Source organism: Nicotiana sylvestris, chromosome 9 (genome assembly GCF_000393655.2).
Source record: "Nicotiana sylvestris chromosome 9, ASM39365v2, whole genome shotgun sequence".
In the NCBI taxonomy this organism is placed as follows: Eukaryota; Viridiplantae; Streptophyta; class Magnoliopsida; order Solanales; family Solanaceae; genus Nicotiana; species Nicotiana sylvestris.
Genome location: NC_091065.1, coordinates 133,134,154 through 133,142,439, shown reverse-complemented (window position 1 = coordinate 133,142,439; position 8,286 = coordinate 133,134,154). Strand labels below are relative to the sequence as shown.

General features: G+C 45.0%; 1 protein-coding gene across 1 annotated transcript; it reads right to left on the bottom strand.

Annotated features, from left to right (window-relative positions):
- Positions 1 to 6,814: 6,814 nt before the first annotated feature.
- On the bottom strand, positions 6,815 to 7,895 carry LOC138878249 (uncharacterized). The gene is made up of 2 exons (XM_070157915.1): positions 7,330 to 7,895; positions 6,815 to 7,235 (listed from the first exon to the last, which is right to left on the bottom strand). The coding sequence occupies exons 1-2, from the start codon at positions 7,893 to 7,895 to the stop codon at positions 6,815 to 6,817; spliced, it is 987 nt and encodes a 328-aa protein (XP_070014016.1).
- Between the last annotated feature and the right edge of the window lie 391 nt (positions 7,896 to 8,286).

Here is an 8,286-nt window from a genome sequence, read left to right as displayed (position 1 = left end):
AAGATCGGGTGCCAAGAGAGGGTATCTTTCAGAACGGGTATAGGCTTGTATCATGGTTCTTGAAGGAAAAAGGTCTAAGGCTCAAAAGGGTTAACTAGGGATCTTATCATTGGTAGGTTATGGGTGTGCTCAACTATCATTTGGACCAAGGAGAGCCTATAATCATGTCTCAAGTCAGAATTCACTTAGGATTTCGCCTTAACAAACATTCAGGGCAAGTTCTAGACCAATGGCTTGGGACTTGGACTTGCAATGCGATTACTCACCACACGAGCTATGGGATTGCTAAAGACGCAGAGTCGGAGGCCCACAACAACCTTAGATAAGATTTGAGCACACAATGGTCCCGAAAAACCACTTGATGATTATCGGTCAACACAAGAGTCTCAGGTCACTACTTTCACCATCCTAAACACAAAAATTTGTTTTTGACCATAAGATCAAAGGCAAGTGTGCTAGGCCCAAGTGAAGCTTTGCTTGAGGCACCCTTAACTACTAACTACTAAAAACAAAAAGGAAAACAGACTCAAACCCTTAAGAAGGTTATCACGACATCCATCATTGGGAAGAGCCACCCGGTTCACACAAAACTCCACCTTTGGAAAGAACCGTGGCATTAAGAAAACCAAAGGCTTATTGCAAACTTTCAAAACAAAAAGCTACGAATACAAATAAGAAGCTAAGAATGAAAAATTTGCGGAAAGTAGAATGAATATATATAAGAGGGGATTTGAATATACAATGAATATGTACAATGTAGCATAACTTTATATACATACCCAAAGTAAAGTAAAAGTGCAATAAATGTAACGAAATGTTAAAATTATATAAAACCCAAAGATGAAAAGATAAAGAATGCATAAAAAATAAAAATAAAAAAATGTAAATGTCAAATATATACAATCATCCGAATGTAGGGACTACCCCTCAAATGAAAGCTGGCATTGTCCCTAATGCCAACTAAACCAAATAAAGCATCAAAAGAGAAAGTAAAAAAGATATAGGGACTCCCTATGGCATGTCTGTTTGCATAGGCTCCTGAGTGGTCCCAGGGTTCTCACTATGCTCGGGAACCTCTGACTGGTTCCCGGTGGCCTGCTACTGTGCTGCTGGGACCTAGGCCTAGACCTAGACAGGCTCCTGAAGTGCATCCTGGGGCTGACTGGAGGAAGTCTCAGGTGGGTCGGCCAACTAGATGACTACATCATCTGCTCTAGAAATCATCCTCTTCCTCTTGGGAGCATCCTCTATCGACTGGGGAACCTGTGGAGGTGGAGGTGCCGACTAAGCCTCTACCTTGGTAGTCAGGATGGACAACTTGGATGAGGCAGTCTGCATCCAGTTGTTGATACTAAGAAGTGCCTGGCTCAGTCGGTGGGCAGTAATATGATAGGCCCACGAAGATGGAATCTTCGGGTCTGCTGAGATGGATGGACCAGGAGGGATAGAAGTGGAAGAAGAGGCAGGCTCAGTAGGAGTCACTACCACAACTAGATCTTCACACTGGCCAGTTGGAGCAGTAACTGTACTCTTGAAGTTCTTGCTCTTGGGGTTGTCATCCCCCTACATGTTGTACCAGGAAAAAGGGGCCTTCACTTTGACTCTGATGTCGAAGGGCCTCTTTTCTACCTTCAAATCCCAGAATTACATAGTGAGGAAACTGGGGAATGGGTAGTTTCTGTCATGCTCGACACCCACAATAGTAATAATCCGCGACATCACATTCCCCACATTGATTGGGTACCCCACCATGATCGAAGCCACTAACACAGCCCGGTGGAGAGGGATGGAGTTGTCATGCATTGTGAGGTCCAACCTGCTACATACAAAGGTCTCCCACCCCCGTGCCTCAAAATTCAAACTACGCCTCAGAATTTTGACTCCAGCAGTCAACCAATCGGGAGTGGTACCTGGGATTGCCAGGTACTGTGCCAACCATGGGCGGACCTCCTCGCCCATTTCCATCTTTGCCATGTACAGGGCCTCATCTTCCTTATTAAACCCAAGATAGTCATTGATTGTCTTCCCGTCGATCAACACCTTCATATTTCGAACCTTGGTTACTTTGGAGCCCTTTTTTATGTGGGCTACGTTGCTGTAAAATTCCTTGACCAAGTGTTCGTTGGCATCCACACACTCATCTAGAAAATGTTCCAAGCCCACTCTTGTCCTAAACTGCCTCCTCACGTTGGGGTTGTGAGGTAGCAAATCTCTATCAATAAAACTCCGCTCCAGGATTAACTTCCTCACCGGCCACCATTCCCAGAATTTATGGTATGCAACTTCACTAACGAATCGGTCTTGCCAAACCTCCGGGTTCCTAGTCCTAGCAATGCCCCCCCCTCCCCTCCATGAGGTTCATCTCCTTCTCCTACTTCTTCTTCTCCCCCTATTTCCTCCTCATCACCTACTGCACCCTCTCCAGATAATGAAGTTGTGGGAGAGGTGAAGTATTCATCCCCACTACCTGTTGCTGAGCCCTCAGATGACCTAGAAGATATATTCACTAACGCTTGGGCGGTGGGGGATGTTGGAGGTATGTCTCTTAGTCTGTTCCTCTCCGGCCAGTCAGGGATGTATTCTGGCACGGAGTCTGAAGAAATCTCCCGGGAGGGTTGTACTCACTCCCCGACATGTCATTGGCTCTGTAAGCAACTTTTATCATCTTTCTCATTTTTTTGATGTTTTGCGTAGCTTGGGGAGTGAGTCTTATCATTTTCTGCTTCCCTCCCGGGGAAGATTTACCTCTGCCAGGTTGTTTAGATCATTTGCCTCATTGTTGTACCATTGTCTGCAAACACAATTCAAATGACTTTGTTAGTATCAATAGCAGCAGGCAAGAAACAGAATTGCAGACAGAAGAAAAAGAGTTGCAGACATGTTGCAGAAGGTACCCAGTGCGGACCGCACAAAGTGGTGTGCGGCCGCACAGTGGCCAATGTGGACCACACAAAATGGCCATGCGGTCCGTACAGGGGTAGGGTTCAGACTATCCACCCTCTGTATCTTGGCAGTGCGGACCGCACAAAAGGGTAGTGCGGCCGCATAGGGGCCAATGCGGACCGCACAAAATGTAGTGCAACCGCATTGCCCAAAGATCAGCTTCCATAAATTTCATCAATGCGGTCCGCATATAATGGTACTGCGGACCGCACTGGGGCACCGCGGACTGCCCATAATTGACTACGGTCCGCACTAAATGCCCGGAAGCAGCACAAACCTAGGGTTTCATGCGTTATGACTTTAAGTCCAATTTTAACACCTAGGTAGTTGCCCTATGATTTTAATTACTTAATCCCCCATTACCCAAGAACTTACTAATCTGATCCTACCAACATTAAAGAAAATATGGGGGAGGAAACATGAGAAGAAGCAAAAAAAATGAAACATAAAAGAAAAATAATGAATTCAAAACAATTATAAATAATGTGATGTTACCAGATGTAAGAAGCACTGAAGATATCAAGTCCAAGAAAGTAATTGCAGGTAAAAAAATGATGAACAGGGTTCTAGAGGGTCTGAGAGTCAATAGTGCGAAAAGGGAAAAGGAGGCCCTCAAGCCTTATTTATAGAAAAGGACCTGGGGCCTACTCTTACCAACCAGTGCGGACCACACAAAATCAAATGTGGTCCGCACTGCACAACTTGATTCAAAGCTTGAGAAGGCAACCACTACGGTCCACACGAAATGCACTGCGGCCGCAGTGGTCCACAGCGTACCGCACAAAATGTAGTGTGGCCGCAGTGGCAAACTTCAGAGAGGTTTACATTTCACCCTCACCAGTGCGGTCTGCACTAAATGTAGTGCGGCCGCATTAATAACTTCAAAGACCTGGCACTTTTTTCCACTAAGTCCTGCACTGCATCAATACAACCCTGTAACATCTCACAACCAGTTAGCCCAAAAATTAATCCTACTCTACAATAAAAATCAAAGAAAACAAGAAGAAAAACGCATGAGTTGCCTCCCAAGAAGCGCCTGATTTAACGTCGCGGCACGATGCAGGTTACCATCACATCATTTGAAATGAAGAAGTGCCACCACGTGGTTGTCATCAATTTTTCCAAGATAATGCTTGACCCGGTGCCCATTAACTCTGAAAACTTTACCATTTTTGTTCTTTTAATCAAGAGCAACAAACGAGGTCACACACACCACTTCAAAAGGTCCACTCTATTTGACTTGAGCTTTCCAGGAAACAGACGTAACCGGGAGTTGAACAAGAGAACCAAATCACCTACTTTGAACTCCTTTCCACGAGCATATTTATCATGAAGGTACTTCACCTTGTCCTTATAAAAGGACAAAATGGAGTAGGCATGGAATCTGAATTCATCAAGTTCATTGAGCTGCTCTACACGGAGAGTGGTTGCAACATCCCACTCAAGATTTAGCTTTCTCAAAGCCCACATGGCCTTGTGCTCTAACTCAACCGGTAGATGGCAAGCTTTCTCAAACACCAACCGATACGGAGACCCATGAAGTCAAGTATGTACTTATTGCCATATGAGCTGATGAAGGGACCCATGAAGTCAATCCCCCAGACATCAAACACTTCCACCTCTTGAATTGGGTTCATGGGCATCTCATGGCGACGAGAAATGTTCCCGGTCCACTAACATTCATTGCATCCCTTCACCCATTGGTGCGCATCTTTAAACACTGTTGGCCAAAAGAATCTGGCCTTAAGCACTTTCGCAGCTGTCTTGACCCCTCCAAAATGTCCTCCATAAGTCGATGCGTGACAAGCCTGCAAAACAGAAGATTGTTCTATCTCGGGGACACACCTCCGGATCATATTGTCAACACAAATTCTAAACAGGTAAGGCTCATCCCAATAATACATGCGGCAGTCACAATAAAATGTTTTCTTTTGTACAGATGAAAGGTCATAGGGAATTATACCATAGGCCAGGTAATTTGCAAAGTCTGCATACCATGGCGCTTCCTCAAGATTAGTAGTGACCAGTTGCTCGTCTGGAAAGGTTTCCAGAATATCTTCAACCTCAACTGCATTTTTAGCTCCCTCAAGTCGTGATAGATGATCAGCGAGTTGGTTCTCTGTGCCCTTACGATCACGAATTTCAAGGTCGAATTCTTGCAGCAGCAACACCCAACGAATTAGGCGCGGCTTAGACTCCTTCTTCTCAATCAAGTACCTGAGAGCTGCATGATCAGTGTATACAATTACCCTATAACCAATCAGATATGATCTGAACTTGTCAAAAGCAAACACCACACCCAACATCTCCTTCTCAGTCATAGTATAGTTTAGCTGGGCTCCACTCAGCGTTCTACTAGCATAGTAGATTGGATGCATCAGCTTGTCCTTCCGCTGTCCCAGCACTGCCCCCACTGCGTAGTCACTGGCATCACACATGAGTTCGAATGGTTGCTCCCAGTTGGGGCAAAAATGATAGGTGCTGTGACCAATCTCTTTTTCAGCTCCTCGAATGCTACCCTGCAATCATCAAAAAACAAGAAAGGGTGATCTTTTTCTAACAACTTACAGAGAGGGTTGGCAATTTTTGAGAAGTCTTTTATGAATCTCCGGTAGAAACCGGCATGCCCAAGGAAGCTTCTGATTGCTTTGACTTAAGTTGGAGGAGGTAGCTTTGCTATTACATCCACTTTAGCACGATCCACCTCAATTCCTTTGCTTGACACTCGGTGCCCCAAGACTATGCCTTCTTGTACCATGAAGTGGCATTTATCCCAGTTCAGAACCAGGTTAATCTCGATACACCGTTTCCGCACACGAGTCAGATTTATCAGGCACTCATCAAATGATTTCCCTACCACTGAGAAGTCATCCATGAACACCTCCATTATGTCCTCTACCATGTCAGTGAATATGGCCATCATGCACCGTTGGAATGTGGCGGGTGTGTTGCATAGGCCAAAGGGCATCCTCTGAAAGGCATAAATGCCATAAGGGCAAGTGAAAGAGGTCTTCTCTCTGTCCTCCGGTGCAATGGAGATCTGGTTGTATCCTGGGTACCCGTCCAGAAAACAAAAGTGTGACCTCCCTGCCAGTCTGTCAAACATCTGATCAATAAAAGGAAGTGGGAAGTGGTCTTTTCGGGTGGCTAGATTTAGCTTTCTATAATCCATGCAAATTCTCCAGCCCGTGACTGTTCTTGTAGAGATCAATTCATTGTTATCATTCTTAACTACCGTCATGCCACCCTTTTTAGTTACACATTGAACTGGGCTAACCCAACTGCTATCAGAGATTGGGAAGATAATTCCCGCGTCTAACCACTTTATTACTTCCTTCTTCACCACTTCCTTTATGTTAGGGTTCAGCCTTCTTTGGTGTTCCCTGGAAGGTTTGTGTCCCTCTTCCAGTAGAATTTTGTGCATACAGTAGGCGGGGTTGATCCCCTTTATGTCTGCCATGGTCCACCCAATGGCAGTCTTGCACTCCTTAAGTACCTGCAAGAATTGTTGTGCCTGCACATCTAACAAACTAGATGAGATAATAACAGGTAATGTGGAGTTAGGTCTAAGGAATTCATACCTGAGATGGTTGGGCAATGGCTTTAACTCCAGCTTTGGTGGTTCTTCGATAGATGGCTTGCCTAGAGGAGTCTCTCGATTTTCCTAGTGCAAGGGCTCAAATTCTAGAGTTTTATCCCAGAACCCTCTACCCTCTAATGCCAACACCCATTCCGCCAGTTCCTCTCCATTCACCTCATCCAAATTCATTAAACATGCAGCAAGGGGGTCCTCAATTGTTAGAACCTCATCATCAGTCTCTACGATTACATCCACGGCATCAATAAGAGAACAATTGGCGAATTCACTTGGTCACCTCATAGATTTCTGCACATTGAATGTTATCTCCTCATCGTTCAATCTCATTTTGAGCTCTCCGATTTCACAATCAATGAGAGCTCTCCCTGTGGCCAAGAATGGTCTTCCCAAAATTATGGGAATCTCTTCATCCACTCTGCAGTCTAAGATCACAAAATCTGTAGGGAACACAAATTTCCATACCTGAATTAGCACATCATCTAAGATACCAGAGGGTCGTTTCACTGTCCTGTCAGCCAGCTGCAACAACATAGAGGTGGGTCTAGCTTTTCCAATGCTCAACCTATTGTAAATCGCCAGGGGCATAAGATTGATGCTGGCCCCTAGATCATACAGTGCTTTAGCAAAAGCAAAATTACCAATAGTGCATGGAATTGTAAAGCTCCCTGGGTCAGACAGCTTTTCTGCAATTGGTCTAGTCACCACTACATGTCTGAGTAAGAGTAACTGTGGCCAAGTCTTGGAAATCAAACTTTCGGGACATCAAGTCCTTCATCATTTTTGCATACCTAGGCATCTCCTTCAAAGCTTCAATCAATGGTATGTTTACCTGGATTTGTTTCAGCATTTCGAAGAACTTCTTGTATTGCTCCTCCTTTTGGTACTTAGCCAACCTCTGAGGGAAAGTTGAAGGAGGTCTCTTCTTCCCAATCAACTGGGATTGATCCTTATCAGCTGCTACATCAACTACAGGTTCCTGGACTGTCTCAGCTTCTTTCTCGGTCGCATTCTGAATGCTATTTTCTTCCTGGGCGGGCTGGACTGGCACCTCCGTCTGTTTCGTTGACTCATCCAGCTCAATGGGCACTAGTATAAGTGTCTCAGCTTGTCTAGTTTCTCGAGCCCTCTCTTGCTCTACATCCAGATTTCTGCCATTACGTAGACTTACCGCCATCAGCTGCTTTGGGCCTTGATCTTTTGGATTTATCTGGGTGTCTGCAGGTAGTGTCCCATGAGGACGATTGTTCAGAGACATAGAAATTTGGCCCACCTGCACTTCAATATTCTTGATTGTTGAATCATGTGCATCCACTCTCTCATTAATCTTTGCATTAGACCCAATAATCTGCTGCATCATTGCCTCAAGTCTAGCAAACCCATCTTCCTGCCTTCCACCATGCTGCTGCTGAGGAGGGTGATACCCCTACTGCTGATTCTGATTATTATATCCCTGTGGCCTTAGGTAAGGTGCCATATTATTAGGGGGTCTCATACCTCCCATGTTTCCATTGTTGAACTGTGGATGGACTGACCTGTATTGTTGATTTTGCTGGGCCCAATTCTGACCACCCTGTCTCTGGACTCCATGATTAGACACATAATTCATGTCTTCAGGGTATTGGTGATGATCATGTTCTGCATTCCATTGGTTACAGATTGGCTGACTAATTCAAGATGCGCACAATCCCCCATTGGTAGTATCTACGATGTGTACATGCTGCTTCTTCCCTGACTCTTCCACCTTT